The 15585-nt window shown below is 41.8% G+C and overlaps 1 protein-coding gene across 1 annotated transcript in view; it reads right to left on the bottom strand.

Moving 5' to 3' along the window:
- The window catches only part of MAST3 (microtubule associated serine/threonine kinase 3), a 308309-nt gene that overhangs the window by 122613 nt on the left and 170111 nt on the right, over positions 1–15585 (bottom strand). The window contains exon 13 of the mRNA XM_053702937.1: positions 6176–6314. Within this exon, the coding sequence (XP_053558912.1) occupies positions 6176–6314 (139 nt within the window). The remainder of the gene's footprint in view (positions 1–6175; positions 6315–15585) is intronic.

The raw sequence follows: 15585 nt of genomic DNA, 5'->3' as shown, positions 1-15585 counted from the left end.
GTGAAGTGGTGACTGGAGTATAATTTAAAAGATATTTACCTGCCTTAAACAACAGGGCGGGCCGTGGACTGATCACACAACAGAAGAAAGGAATTTATCAGGTAAGCATAAATTATGTTTTCTTCTGTTATGTGTGATCAGTCCACGGGTCATCATTACTTCTGGGATACCAATACCAAAGCAAAAGTACACGGATGACGGGAGGGATAGGCAGGCTCATTATACAGAAGGAACCACTGCCTGAAGAACCTTTCTCCCAAAAATAGCCTCCGAAGAAGCAAAAGTGTCAAATTTGTAAAATTTGGAAAAAGTATGAAGCCTTGCAAATCTGTTCAACAGAGGCCTCATTCTTAAAGGCCCAAGTGGAAGCCACAGCTCTAGTAGAATGAGCTGTAATTCTTTCAGGAGGCTGCTGTCCAGCAGTCTCATAGGCTAAACGAATTATGCTACGAAGCCAGAAGGAGAGAGAGGTAGCCGAAGCCTTATGACCTCTCCTCTGACCAGAGTACACGACAAACAGGGAAGACGTTTGTCGAAAATCCTTAGTTGCCTGCAAGTAGAACTTGAGGGCACGAACTACATCCAGATTGTGTAGAAGACGTTCCTTCTTTGAAGAAGGATTCGGGCACAGGGAAGGCACCACAATCTCTTGATTGATGTTCCTGTTAGTGACTACCTTAGGTAAGAACCCAGGTTTTGTACGCAGAACTACCTTATCTGAATGAAAAATCAAATAAGGAGAATCACAATGTAAAGCTGATAACTCAGAGACTCTCCGAGCTGAAGAAATAGCCATTAAAAATAACACTTTCCAAGATAACAACTTTATATCAATGGAATGAAGGGGTTCAAACGGAACTCCTTGTAGAACGTTAAGAACAAGGTTTAAACTCCATGGCGGAGCAACAGTTTTAAACACAGGCTTGATCCTAGCTAAAGCCTGACAAAAGGCCTGGACGTCTGGATTTTCTGACAGACGCCTGTGTAACAAGATGGACAGAGCTGAGATCTGTCCCTTTAATGAGCTAGCCGATAAACCCTTTTCTAAACCTTCTTGTAGAAAGGACAATATCCTAGGAATCCTAACCTTACTCCAGGAGTAACCTTTGGATTCGCACCAGTATAGGTATTTACGCCATATCTTATGGTAAATCCTTCTGGTAACAGGCTTCCTAGCCTGTATCAGGGTATCAATAACCGACTCAGAAAAACCACGTTTTGATAAAATCAAGCGTTCAATTTCCAAGCAGTCAGCTTCAGAGAAGTTAGATTTTGATGTTTGAATGGACCCTGTATCAGAAGGTCCTGTCTTAGAGGTAGAGACCAAGGCGGACAGGATGACATGTCCACTAGATCTGCATACCAAGTCCTGCGTGGCCATGCAGGCGCTATTAGAATCACTGATGCTCTCTCCTGTTTGATTTTGGCAATCAATCGAGGAAGCAGCGGGAAGGGTGGAAACACATAAGCCATCCCGAAGTTCCAAGGTGCTGTCAAAGCATCTATCAGAACCGCTCCCGGATCCCTGGATCTGGACCCGTAGCGAGGAAGTTTGGCGTTCTGGCGAGATGCCATGAGATCTATCTCTGGTTTGCCCCAACGTCGAAGTATTTGGGCAAAGACCTCCGGATGAAGTTCCCACTCCCCCGGATGAAAAGTCTGGCGACTCAAGAAATCCGCCTCCCAGTTCTCCACTCCCGGGATGTGGATTGCTGACAGGTGGCAAGAGTGAGACTCTGCCCAGCGAATTATCTTTGATACTTCCATCATTGCTAGGGAGCTTCTTGTCCCTCCTTGATGGTTGATGTAAGCTACAGTCGTGATGTTGTCCGACTGAAACCTGATGAACCCCCGAGTTTTTAACTGGGGCCAAGCCAGAAGGGCATTGAGAACTGCTCTCAATTCCAGAATGTTTATTGGCAGGAGACTTTCCTCCTGATTCCATTGTCCCTGAGCCTTCAGAGAATTCCAGACAGCGCCCCAACCTAGTAGGCTGGCGTCTGTTGTTACAATTGTCCAGTCCGGCCTGCTGAATGGCATCCCCCTGGACAGATGTGGCCGAGAAAGCCACCATAGAAGAGAGTTTCTGGTCTCTTGATCCAGATTCAGAGTAGGGGACAAGTCTGAGTAATCCCCATTCCACTGACTCAGCATGCACAATTGCAGCGGTCTGAGATGTAGACGTGCAAAGGGTACTATGTCCATTGCTGCTACCATTAAGCCGATCACCTCCATGCATTGAGCTACTGACGGGAGTTGAATGGAATGAAGGACACGGCATGCATTTAGAAGCTTTGTTAATCTGTCTTCTGTCAGATAAATCTTCATTTCTACAGAATCTATAAGAGTCCCCAAGAATGGAACTCTTGTGAGAGGAAAGAGAGAACTCTTCTTTTCGTTCACTTTCCATCCATGCGACCTTAGAAATGCCAGAACTAACTCTGTATGAGACTTGGCAGTTTGAAAGCTTGAAGCTTGTATCAGAATGTCGTCTAGGTACGGAGCTACCGAAATTCCTCGCGGTCTTAGTACCGCCAGAAGGGCACCCAGAACCTTTGTGAAGATTCTTGGAGCCATAGCCAATCCGAATGGAAGAGCTACAAACTGGTAATGCCTGTCTAAGAAGGCAAACCTTAGATACCGGTAATGATCTTTGTGAATCGGTATGTGAAGGTAAGCATCCTTTAAATCCACTGTGGTCATGTACTGACCCTTTTGGATCATGGGTAAGATTGTCCGAATAGTTTCCATTTTGAACGATGGAACTCTTAGGAATTTGTTTAGGATCTTTAAATCCAAGATTGGCCTGAAAGTTCCCTCTTTTTTGGGAACCACAAACAGGTTTGAGTAAAACCCTTGTCCTTGTTCCGACCGCGGAACCGGATGGATCACTCCCATTAATAACAGATCTTGTACACAGCGTAGAAACGCTTCTTTCTTTATCTGGTTTGTTGATAACCTTGACAGATGAAATCTCCCTCTTGGGGGAGAGAATTTGAAGTCTAGAAGGTATCCCTGAGATATGATCTCTAGCGCCCAGGGATCCTGAACATCTCTTGCCCAAGCCTGGGCGAAGAGAGAGAGTCTGCCCCCCACTAGATCCGGTCCCGGATCGGGGGCCCTCGGTTCATGCTGTCTTTGGGGCAGCAGCAGGTTTCCTGGCCTGCTTGCCCTTGTTCCAGGACTGGTTAGGTTTCCAGCCTTGTCTGTAACGAGCAACAGCTCCTTCCTGTTTTGGTGCAGTGAAGTTGGTGCTGCTCCTGCTTTGAAATTCCGAAAGGGACGAAAATTAGACTGTCTAGCCTTAGCTTTGGCTTTGTCTTGAGGAAGGGCGTGGCCCTTACCTCCTGTAATGTCAGCGATAATTTCTTTCAAACCGGGCCCAAATAAAGTTTGCCCCTTGAAAGGTATATTAAGTAATTTGGACTTAGAAGTTACATCAGCTGACCAGGATTTTAGCCACAGCGCCCTACGTGCCTGAATGGCGAATCCTGAGTTCTTAGCTGTAAGTTTGGTTAAATGTACTACGGCCTTCGAAATGAATGAATTAGCTAGTTTAAGGACTCTAAGCCTGTCCGTAATGTCGTCCAGCGTAGCTGAACTAAGGTTCTCTTCCAGAGACTCAATCCAAAATGCTGCCGCAGCCGTAATCGGCGCGATGCATGCAAGGGGTTGCAATATAAAACCTTGTTGAACAAACATTTTCTTAAGGTAACCCTCTAATTTTTTATCCATTGGATCTGAAAAAGCACAGCTATCCTCCACCGGGATAGTGGTACGCTTAGCTAAAGTAGAAACTGCTCCCTCCACCTTAGGGACCGTTTGCCATAAGTCCCGTGTGGTGGCGTCTATTGGAAACATCTTTCTAAATATTGGAGGGGGTGAGAACGGCACACCGGGTCTATCCCACTCCTTAGTAACAATTTCAGTTAGTCTCTTAGGTATAGGAAAAACGTCAGTACTCGCCGGTACCGCAAAGTATTTATCCAACCTACACAATTTCTCTGGTATTGCAACAGTGTTACAATCATTAAGAGCCGCTAAAACCTCCCCTAGTAATACACGGAGGTTCTCCAATTTAAATTTAAAATTTGAAATATCTGAATCCAATCTGTTTGGATCAGAACCGTCACCCACAGAATGAAGCTCTCCGTCCTCATGCTCTGCAAGCTGTGACGCAGTATCAGACATGGCCCTAGTATTATCAGCGCACTCTGTTCTCACCCCAGAGTGATCACGCTTGCCTCTTAGTTCTGGTAATTTAGCCAAAACTTCAGTCATAACAGTAGCCATATCTTGTAATGTTATCTGTAATGGCCGCCCAGATGTACTAGGCGCCACAATATCACGCACCTCCCGGGCGGGAGATGCAGGTACTGACACGTGAGGCGAGTTAGTCGGCATAACTCTCCCCTCGCTGTTTGGTGAAATTTGTTCAATTTGTACAGATTGGCTTTTATTTAAAGTAGCATCAATACAGTTAGTACATAAATTTCTATTGGGCTCCACCTTGGCATTGGAACAAATGACACAGGTATCTTCCTCTGAATCAGACATGTTTAACACACTAGCAATACACTTGCAACTTGGTTACAATCTTATTTAACAAAAACGTACTGTGCCTCAAAGAAGCACTAAACGATTAAATGACAGTTGAAATAATGAACTGAAAAACAGTTATAGCATCAATCCTTAAAAACAACACAACTTTTAGCAAAGGTTTGTTCCCATTAGTAAAGTAACAATAATTAAATTTGAAACATAAAAATTACAGAGCAACGTTTTTAATCACAGTCAATATATAAGTCTCACAGCTCTGCTGAGAGAATCTACCTCCCTCCAAAGAAGTTTGAAGACCCCTGAGTTCTGTTAGAGATGAACCGGATCATGCAGGAAATACAAGAGTAACTGACTGGAAATTTTTGATGCGTAGCAAAGAGCGCCAAAAACGGCCCCTCCCCCTCACACACAGCAGTGAGAGAGAAACGAAACTGTCACAATTAAAACAAGCAACTGCCAAGTGGAAAAATAATGCCCAAACATTTATTCACTCAGTACCTCAGAAAATGCAAACGATTCTACATTCCAGCAAAAACGTTTAACATAATAAATACCTATTAAAAGGTTTAATGTACTTTTAACAGAGTAATTCCAGTGAAATACCATCCCCAGAATACTGAAGTGTAGAGTATACATACATGTCATTATAACGGTATGGCAGGATTTTCTCATCAATTCCATTCAGAAAATAAAAACTGCTACATACCTCAATGCAGATTCATCTGCCCGCTGTCCCCTGATCTGAAGCTTTTACCTCCCTCAGATGGCCGAGAAACAGCAATATGATCTTAACTACTCCGGTTAAAATCATAGTAAAAACTCTGGTAGATTCTTCTTCAAACTCTGCCAGAGAGGCAATAACACGCTCCGGTGCTATTGTAAAATAACAAACTTTTGATTGAAGTTATAAAAACTAAGTATAATCACCATAGTCCTCTCACACATCCTATCTAGTCGTTGGGTGCAAGAGAATGACTGGGAGTGACGTAGAGGGGAGGAGCTATATGCAGCTCTGCTGGGTGAATCCTCTTGCATTTCCTGTTGGGGAGGAGTTATATCCCAGAAGTAATGATGACCCGTGGACTGATCACACATAACAGAAGAAATCTTTAATTTTCTGACCTCTGTCAGAAATTCCCTCATTAGTAGGGAGTCTATTATGGTCCCTAAGAACACTACTCTTGTAGCTGATATCAGAGAACTTTTTGCCAGATTCACCCTCCATCTACCTCGCCTGGAGATTATGCGTAAAGGGAAGTGACACTTAACAGATCTGCTGGGGTGTTCTTTGCCTCCACCTGCTGGCCAGGAGTTGAATTCCCACTAGTAATTGGAATAAAATCTTGGACTCTCCATGCCATTGGAAACAAAAGTTATCTATGAACTGAATTTTGGGTTTACTTGGGTTTCATTTATTTATATTACATTCAGTCAGAAATTCAGAAAATACATGAGATCAGTTTAGACTACAACAGGTGTACAAAGAAAGAAGTGTTTTGTTTTTTTTAAACTGTATTTCAATATAGACAACATAGTCCATGCACACGCCAAAAACAAACTGAAATCACATCAGGAGTCTGGGTTTGAAGACGTGGGCTTTTAAGTAAGAACGTACTTATCAGGTTTTAGGTCTCTGTGTACGATCCCATAGTTATGCAGATATTCCAATGCCAGAACGGTTTCAGCAAAGTACATACGACTCATATCTACTGGCAGAGGACCCATGTTCTTCAGTAGGGTGGCACAGTCTCCTCCTGGAGTAAAAAAACAAACAATTTAATCCTGCATCTGAATAGGATCTAATTGCATTAGTATATAGGAAACAAATTATTGTTACAGATAAGATGTCAAAGCAACTCAGAAACATGCTCATATCCCCCAGTTTAACTGTGCACTGTCCCAAACGTACTAAATGAAAAAAGTTGTACTATACTAAGTTCTGGTAACCTAACTGCATGAGCATTAGTACCTAATTGTAAAGTCAAGCAAATCATTTTTCATTTTGATTTAGATAACATGTTTGAGCTAAGAATAACTGCAAAAATCAATACCCGGTATCCTTTCGTTTTTTATTAAAAATGCTCCTTCAACAATATTTTCTGGTTATCTCATTATGGGCCAGATTAAGAATAAAGCGTTATCGTTTGCACGCAAGCGATATCGGGTTTTCACATTCACTTGCGGCAAGTTATTTGGGCTCGTATTACAAGTTCAAAGTAGATGAAAATGCATAAGGGCAATCGCGATTTACGCTAGTAGGATTACCGCAACCTCAGAGCTCTGGTTAATTGTTACACAAAAAAAAGAAGAAGAAAAAAGTGTCACAAAAACACATAAATACATTACACAATACAGTTACACTCATAACACCATCTAATTAAAAAAATATTACAAAAACATTTAAACATGTATATATGTTTATATGCGTGTACAGATTAATTTATGTGTTTATCTATGTATTTACAGACAAATATACACATAAAAACACATATACACATATATAGACATATATTTAAGTGCATTGGAGCTCTTTGCAGTTAAGTAGAATAAACCATGAAAAAGCATATTTATGCAATATTCATATTTAATAAAGTGTTTATACTGTGCATTTACTGTATATATCCCTATATATATATATATATATATATATATATATATATATATATATATATATATATATATATATATATATATATATATATATATATATATATATACACACACATACATACATACATATACAAAACACGGAAGGGACTGCACTCTCATACTGGACTGGGTACACATCCTATGACCCTGTAACATGCTCAACCCTGGGTGCTCACGGGCACTCACAGGAAGCTCTGCTGTCCCCAGAGTCACAGGCAGTTAACCCCAGACAGGTCTGGGTGCAATAATCATAGGGAAAATTACAAAACAAATTAATACAACACACAGAGAAAGTCCACACTCACTTACAAGCTCTCAGCCAAGATCAAGGCACTTTTTTCCCTCCATTGACTACTATGGGGGAATAGGTTATCGTGCGCGTGATTTTCCAACTTTGGCTTCTTGAACACATCAGGTTAGCACGCGAACAATAACTTTTTACTTTCAACTTAATAATATGAGCGCAACCCAACATGTGCAAAAAGTTTACTTCTAGCGCAATTAAAGTTTCAGCGGGGTGTTAAAGGAATAGTCTAGTCAAAATTAAACTTTTATGATTCAGATAGAGCATGCATTTTTAAGCAACTTTCTATTTTACTCCTATTATCAAATTTTCTTCGTTCTCTTGGAATCTTTATTTGAATGTAAGCTTAGGAACCGGCCAATTTTTGGTTCAGCACCTGGGTAGCATTTGCTGATTGGTGGCTACAATTTAGACACCAATCAGAAAGTGCTATTCAAAGGCTGAACCAAAAATGGTCCGGCTTCTAAGCATACAGTCTTGCTTTTTCAAATAAAGATACCAAGAAAACGAAGAAAAATTGATAATAGGAGTAAATTGGAAAGTTGCTTAAAATTGCCTGCTCTATCTGAATTATGAAAGTTTAATTTTGACTAGACTATTACTTTAAATAGCGCTCCACTTGTAATCTGGCATTATGACTAACAGGTTTTGCATTTCACATAGCTCTACTCCCAACAACCATACTGAATGCTTCTCTGTCTAATCACAAAAGGTTTTCCAGTCTCGTCTCACAACACACAAGGATTTCTACATTTAGGAACATCTACAAATATGCCTAGCTCCCAAACAGTTTATGACACTTGACAAAAATGGCGAACACATAGGCTAATAAATCAGTATCTAAGTGCTGTAATCCAGTGTTTCTCAACCGCGGTCCTCAAATACCCCCAACAGGCCAGGTTTTCATTATAGCTGAACTAGACCACAGGTGAAATAATCAGCTGATCAGTAACCATGGTTACTAACCTCCTCTCACCCATCAGCTGATTATTTCACCTGTGCTCTAGTTCATCTATAATGAAAACCTGGCCTGTTGGGGGTACTTGAGGACCGTGGTTGAGAATCACTGCTGTAATCCACTGTTTTATATTTAAATTAGACAGCGTTCACACATTTGGCTCTAAGATATTCAACATTTTCTTATTTGGAAACCCATTTTAAAATGCATCAGAGATGGCACAGAACATCAGTTTAATTGTGCAAATGTACCCTAAAATTTCACACATTGTTTGGAGTTGATAATCATTCTCAAGTCTTTGTTAACCTGTAGAGGTCTTTTAAAGCTTTAGTCAGTTGGTTTTCGCCAAAATCCCACATTTCTGATACTGCTTGATATAGTAGAAACAGATTTTTCAAGACTTTTTACTAATATATATGGAGAGCATGTAGTCCTGATCAACCTCATCAGTAGATTAGAAAATGGAGTCCAACAATATCATGTAGTTTGGTATACTTAACAAACGTATCATTTCAAGTCACCAATAGACATCATTGCCATACTCAATGTATTTGCACAAGTATTTTACATGTCTGCCTATAGTTCTGTATGATCTCTACATTATAGAATTTCTCATTAAACCAATTAGCCAATAAACGGAAAAGGAAAAAAAAAAACATAATTTATGCTTACCTGATAAATTCCTTTCTTCTGTTGTGTGATCAGTCCACGGGTCATCATTACTTCTGGGATATTATCTGCTCCCCTACAGGAAGTGCAAGAGGATTCACCCAGCAGAGTTGCTATATAGCTCCTCCCCTCTACGTCACCTCCAGTCATTCGACCAAAGACCAACGAGAAAGGAGAAACCAAGGGTGTAGTGGTGACTGAATTATAATTTAAAAAATATGCACCTGCCTTAAAAACAGGGCGGGCCGTGGACTGATCACACAACAGAAGAAAGGAATTTATCAGGTAAGCATAAATTATGTTTTCTTCTGTTATGTGTGATCAGTCCACGGGTCATCATTACTTCTGGGATACCAATACCAAAGCAAAAGTACACGGATGACGGGAGGGATAGGCAGGCTCATTATACAGAAGGAACCACTGCCTGAAGAACCTTTCTCCCAAAAATAGCCTCCGAAGAAGCAAAAGTGTCAAATTTGTAAAATTTGGAAAAAGTATGAAGCGAAGACCAAGTTGCAGCCTTGCAAATCTGTTCAACAGAGGCCTCATTCTTAAAGGCCCAAGTGGAAGCCACAGCTCTAGTGGAATGAGCTGTAATTCTTTCAGGAGGCTGCTGTCCAGCAGTCTCATAGGCTAAACGTATTAAGCTACGAAGCCAAAAAGAGAGAGAGGTAGCAGAAGCTTTTTGACCTCTCCTCTGTCCAGAATAAACGACAAACAGGGAAGAAGTTTGGCGAAAATCTTTAGTTGCCTGCAAGTAGAACTTGAGGGCACGAACTACATCCAGATTGTGTAGAAGACGTTCCTTCTTTGAAGAAGGATTTGGACACAAGGATGGAACAACAATCTCTTGATTGATATTCCTGTTAGTGACTACCTTAGGCAAGAACCCAGGTTTAGTACGCAGAACTACCTTGTCTGAGTGAAAGATCAGATAAGGAGAATCACAATGTAGGGCTGATAACTCAGAGACTCTTCGAGCCGAGGAAATAGCCATTAAAAATAGAACTTTCCAAGATAACAATTTTATATCAATGGAATGAAGGGGTTCAAACGGAACACCCTGTAAAACGTTAAGAACTAAGTTTAAACTCCATGGCGGAGCAACAGTTTTAAACACAGGCTTGATCCTAGTTAAAGCCTGACAAAAGGCTTGGATGTCTGAATTTTCTGACAGACGCCTGTGAAACAAGATGGACAGAGCTGAAATCTGTCCCTTTAATGAGCTAGCCGATAAACCCTTTTCTAAACCTTCTTGTAGAAAAGACAATATCCTAGGAATCCTAACCTTACTCCAGGAGTAATCTTTGGATTCACACCAGTATAGGTATTTACGCCATATTTTATGGTAAATCTTTCTGGTAACAGGCTTCCTAGCCTGTATCAGGGTATCAATAACCGACTCAGAAAAACCACGTTTTGATAAAATCAAGCGTTCAATTTCCAAGCAGTCAGCTTCAGAGAAGTTAGACTTTGATGTTTGAATGGACCCTGAATCAGAAGGTCCTGTCTTAGAGGTAGAGACCAAGGCGGACAGGATGACATGTCCACTAGATCTGCATACCAAGTCCTGCGCGGCCATGCAGGCGCTATTAGAATCACTGATGCTTTCTCCTGTTTGATTTTGGCAATCAATCGAGGAAGCAGCGGGAAGGGTGGAAACACATAAGCCATCCTGAAGTTCCAAGGTGCTGTCAAAGCATCTATCAGAACCGCTCCCGGATCCCTGGATCTGGATCCGTAGCGAGGAAGTTTGGCGTTCTGGCGAGACGCCATGAGATCTATCTCTGGTTTGCCCCAACGTTGAAGTATTTGGGCAAAGACCTCCGGATGAAGTTCCCACTCCCCCGGATGAAGAGTCTGGCGACTCAAGAAATCCGCCTCCCAGTTCTCCACTCCCGGGATGTGGATTGCTGACAGATGGCAAGAGTGAGACTCTGCCCAGCGAATTATCTTTGATACTTCTATCATTGCTAGGGAGCTTCTTGTCCCTCCTTGATGGTTGATGTAAGCTACAGTCGTGATGTTGTCCGACTGAAACCTGATGAACCCCCGAGTCTTTAACTGGGGCCAAGCTAGAAGGGCATTGAGAACTGCTCTCAATTCCAGAATGTTTATTGGCAGGAGACTTTCCTCCTGACTCCATTGTCCCTGAGCCTTCAGAGAATTCCAGACAGCGCCCCAACCTAGAAGGCTGGCGTCTGTTGTTACAATTGTCCAGTCCGGCCTGCTGAACGGTATCCCCCTGGACAGATGTGGCCGAGAAAGCCACCATAGAAGAGAGTTTCTGGTCTCTTGATCCAGATTCAGAGTGGGGGACAAATCTGAGTAATCCCCATTCCACTGACTCAGCATGCACAATTGCAGCGGTCTGAGATGTAGGCGTGCAAAGGGAACTATGTCCATTGCTGCTACCATTAAGCCGATCACCTCCATGCATTGAGCTACTGACGGGAGTTGAATGGAATGAAGGACACGGCATGCATTTAGAAGCTTTGTTAATCTGTCTTCTGTCAGATAAATCTTCATTTCTACAGAATCTATAAGAGTCCCCAAGAATGGAACTCTTGTGAGAGGAAAGAGAGAACTCTTCTTTTCGTTCACTTTCCATCCGTGCGACCTTAGAAATGCCAGAACTAACTCTGTATGAGACTTGGCAGTTTGAAAGCTTGAAGCTTGTATCAGAATGTCGTCTAGGTACGGAGCTACCGAAATTCCTCGCGGTCTTAGTACCGCCAGAAGGGCACCCAGAACCTTTGTAAAGATTCTTGGAGCCGTAGCCAATCCGAATGGAAGGGCTACAAACTGGTAATGCCTGTTTAAGAAGGCAAACCTTAGATACCGGTAATGATCTTTGTGAATCGGTATGTGAAGGTAAGCATCCTTTAAATCCACTGTGGTCATGTACTGACCCTCTTGGATCATGGGTAAGATTGTCCGAATAGTTTCCATTTTGAACGATGGAACTCTTAGGAATTTGTTTAGGATCTTTAAATCCAAGATTGGCCTGAAAGTTCCCTCTTTTTTGGGAACCACAAACAGGTTTGAGTAAAACCCTTGTCCTTGTTCCGACCGCGGAACCGGATGGATCACTCCCATTAATAATAGATCTTGTACACAGCGTAGAAACGCGTCTTTCTTTATTTGGTTTGTTGACAACCTTGACAGATGAAATCTCCCTCTTGGGGGAGAGGATTTGAAGTCTAGAAGGTATCCCTGAGATATGATCTCTAGCGCCCAGGGATCCTGGACATCTCTTGCCCAAGCCTGGGCGAAGAGAGAGAGTCTGCCCCCCACAAGATCCGGTCCCGGATCGGGGGCCCTCGGTTCATGCTGTCTTAGGGGCAGCAGCAGGTTTTCTGGCCTGCTTGCCCTTATTCCAGGACTGGTTAGGTTTCCAGCCTTGTCTGTAACGAGCAACAGCTCCTTCCTGTTTTGGTGCAGTGGAAGTTGATGTTGCACCTGCTTTGAAATTCCGAAAGGGACGAAAATTAGACTGTCTAGCCTTAGATTTGGCTTTGTCTTGAGGTAGAGCGTGGCCCTTACCTCCTGTAATGTCAGCGATAATTTCTTTCAAACCGGGCCCAAATAAAGTTTGCCCCTTGAAAGGTATATTAAGTAGTTTGGACTTAGAAGTTACATCAGCCGACCAGGATTTTAGCCACAGCGCTCTGCGTGCCTGAATGGCGAATCCTGAATTCTTAGCCGTAAGTTTGGTTAAATGTACTACGGCCTCCGAAATGAATGAATTAGCTAGTTTAAGGACTCTAAGCCTGTCCGTAATGTCGTCCAGCGTAGCTGAACTAAGGTTCTCTTCCAGAGACTCAATCCAAAATGCTGCCGCAGCCGTGATCGGCGCGATGCATGCAAGGGGTTGTAATATAAAACCTTGTTGAATAAACATTTTCTCAAGGTAACCCTCTAATTTTTTATCCATAGGATCTGAAAAGCACAGCTATCCTCCACCGGGATAGTGGTACGCTTAGCTAAAGTAGAAACTGCTCCCTCCACCTTAGGGACCGTTTGCCATAAGTCCCGTGTGGTGGCGTCTATTGGAAACATCTTTCTAAATATTGGAGGGGGTGAGAACGGCACACCGGGTCTATCCCACTCCTTAGTAACAATTTCAGTTAATCTCTTAGGTATAGGAAAAACGTCAGTACTCGCCGGTACCGCAAAGTATTTATCCAACCTACACATTTTCTCTGGTATTGCAACAGCGTTACAATCGTTGAGAGCTGCTAAGACCTCCCCTAGTAATACACGGAGGTTTTCCAATTTAAATTTAAAATTTGAAATATCTGAATCCAATCTGTTTGGATCAGAACCGTCACCTACAGAATGAAGCTCTCCGTCCTCATGCTCTGCAAGCTGTGACGCAGTATCAGACATGGCCCTAGAATTATCAGCGCACTCTGTTCTCACCCCAGAGTGATCACGCTTGCCTCTTAGTTCTGGTAATTTAGCCAAAACTTCAGTCATAACAGTAGCCATATCTTGTAATGTTATCTGTAATGGCTGCCCAGATGTACTAGGCGCCATAATATCACGCACCTCCCGGGCGGGAGATGCAGGTACTGACACGTGAGGCGAGTTAGTCGGCATAACTCTCCCCTCGCTGTTTGGTGAAATTTGTTCAATTTGTACAGATTGGCTTTTATTTAAGGTAGCATCAATACAGTTAGTACATAAATTTCTATTGGGCTCCACCTTGGCATTGGAACAAATGACACAGGTATCTTCCTCTGAATCAGACATGTTTAACACACTAGCAATAAACATGCAACTCGGTTACAATTTTATTTAATAAAAACGTACTGTGCCTCAAGAAGCACTAAACGATTAAATGACAGTTGAAATAATGAACTGAAAAACAGTTATAGCATCACTCTTAACAAACAACACAACTTTTTAGCAAAGGTTTGTTCCCATTAGTAAAATAACACTAATTAAATTTTAAACAACGTTTTAAATCACAGTCACTATATAAGTCTCACAGCTCTGCTGAGAGAATCTACCTCCCTTCAAAGAAGTTTGAAGACCCCTGAGTTCTGTTAGAGATGAACCGGATCATGCAGAAAAACTGACTGGAAATTTTTGATGCGTAGCAAAGAGCGCCAAAAACGGCCCCTCCCTCTCACACACAGCAGTGAGAGAGAAACGAAACTGTCATAATTAACACAAGCAAACTGCCAAGTGGAAAATAATGCCCAAATACTTATTCACTCAGTACCTCATTAATGCAAACGATTCTACATTCCAGCAAAAACGTTTAACATGAAAAATACCTAATAAAAGGTTTAATGTACTTTTACAGAGTAATTCCGGTGAAATACCATCCCCAGAATACTAAAGTGTAGAGTATACATACATGTTCATTATAACGGTATGGCAGGATTTTTTCATCAATTCGATTCAGAAAATAACAACTGCGACATACCTCAATGCAGATTCAACTGCCCGCTGTCCCCTGATCTGAAGCTTTTACCTCCCTCAGATGGCCGAGAAACAGCAATATGATCTTAACTACTCCGGTTAAAATCATAAGAAAAACTCTGGTAGATTCTTCTTCAAACTCTGCCAGAGAGGTAATAACACGCTCCGGTGCTATTGTAAAATAACAAACTTTTGATTGAAGTTCTAAAAACTAAGTATAATCACCATAGTCCTCTCACACCTCCTATCTAGTCTTTGGGTGCAAGAGAATGACTGGAGGTGACGTAGAGGGGAGGAGCTATATAGCAACTCTGCTGGGTGAATCCTCTTGCACTTCCTGTAGGGGAGCAGATAATATCCCAGAAGTAATGATGACCCGTGGACTGATCACACATAACAGAAGAAAATACCCTTACTTGAGCGCAAACCCGATCGCTAACCTGATATGAAATATGGATATTTCACATTCCATTGTTCTTCACATAGAAGAATATGTTTAATTTATTCTTAAATATATATATATATATATATATATATATTTATATATATATATATATATATGCAGAATTATTAAGCAAATGAGTATTTTGACCACATCATCCTCTTTATGCATGTTGTCTTACTCCAAGCTGTATAGGCTCAAAAGCCTACTACCAATTAAGCATATTAGGTGATGTGCATCTCTGTAATGAGAAGGGGTGTGGTCTAATGACATCAACACCCTATATCAGGTGTGCATAATTATTAGGCAACTTCCTTTCCTTTGGCAAAATGGGTCAAAAGAAGGACTTGACAGGCTCAGAAAAGTTAAAAATAGTGAGATATCTTGCAGAGGGATGCAGCACTCTTAAAATTGCAAAGCTTCTGAAGCGTGATCATCGAACAATCAAGCGTTTCATTCAAAATAGTCATCAGGGTCGCAAGAAGCGTGTGGAAAAACCAAGGCGCAAAATAACTGCCCATGAACTGAGAAAAGTCAAGCGTGCAGCTGCCAAGATGCCACTTGCCA

Source organism: Bombina bombina, chromosome 2, assembly GCF_027579735.1.
Source record: "Bombina bombina isolate aBomBom1 chromosome 2, aBomBom1.pri, whole genome shotgun sequence".
Taxonomy (NCBI): Eukaryota; Metazoa; Chordata; class Amphibia; order Anura; family Bombinatoridae; genus Bombina; species Bombina bombina.
The sequence above is the reverse complement of the archived record's forward strand: the minus strand, read 5'-3'. Positions and strand labels throughout refer to the sequence as shown.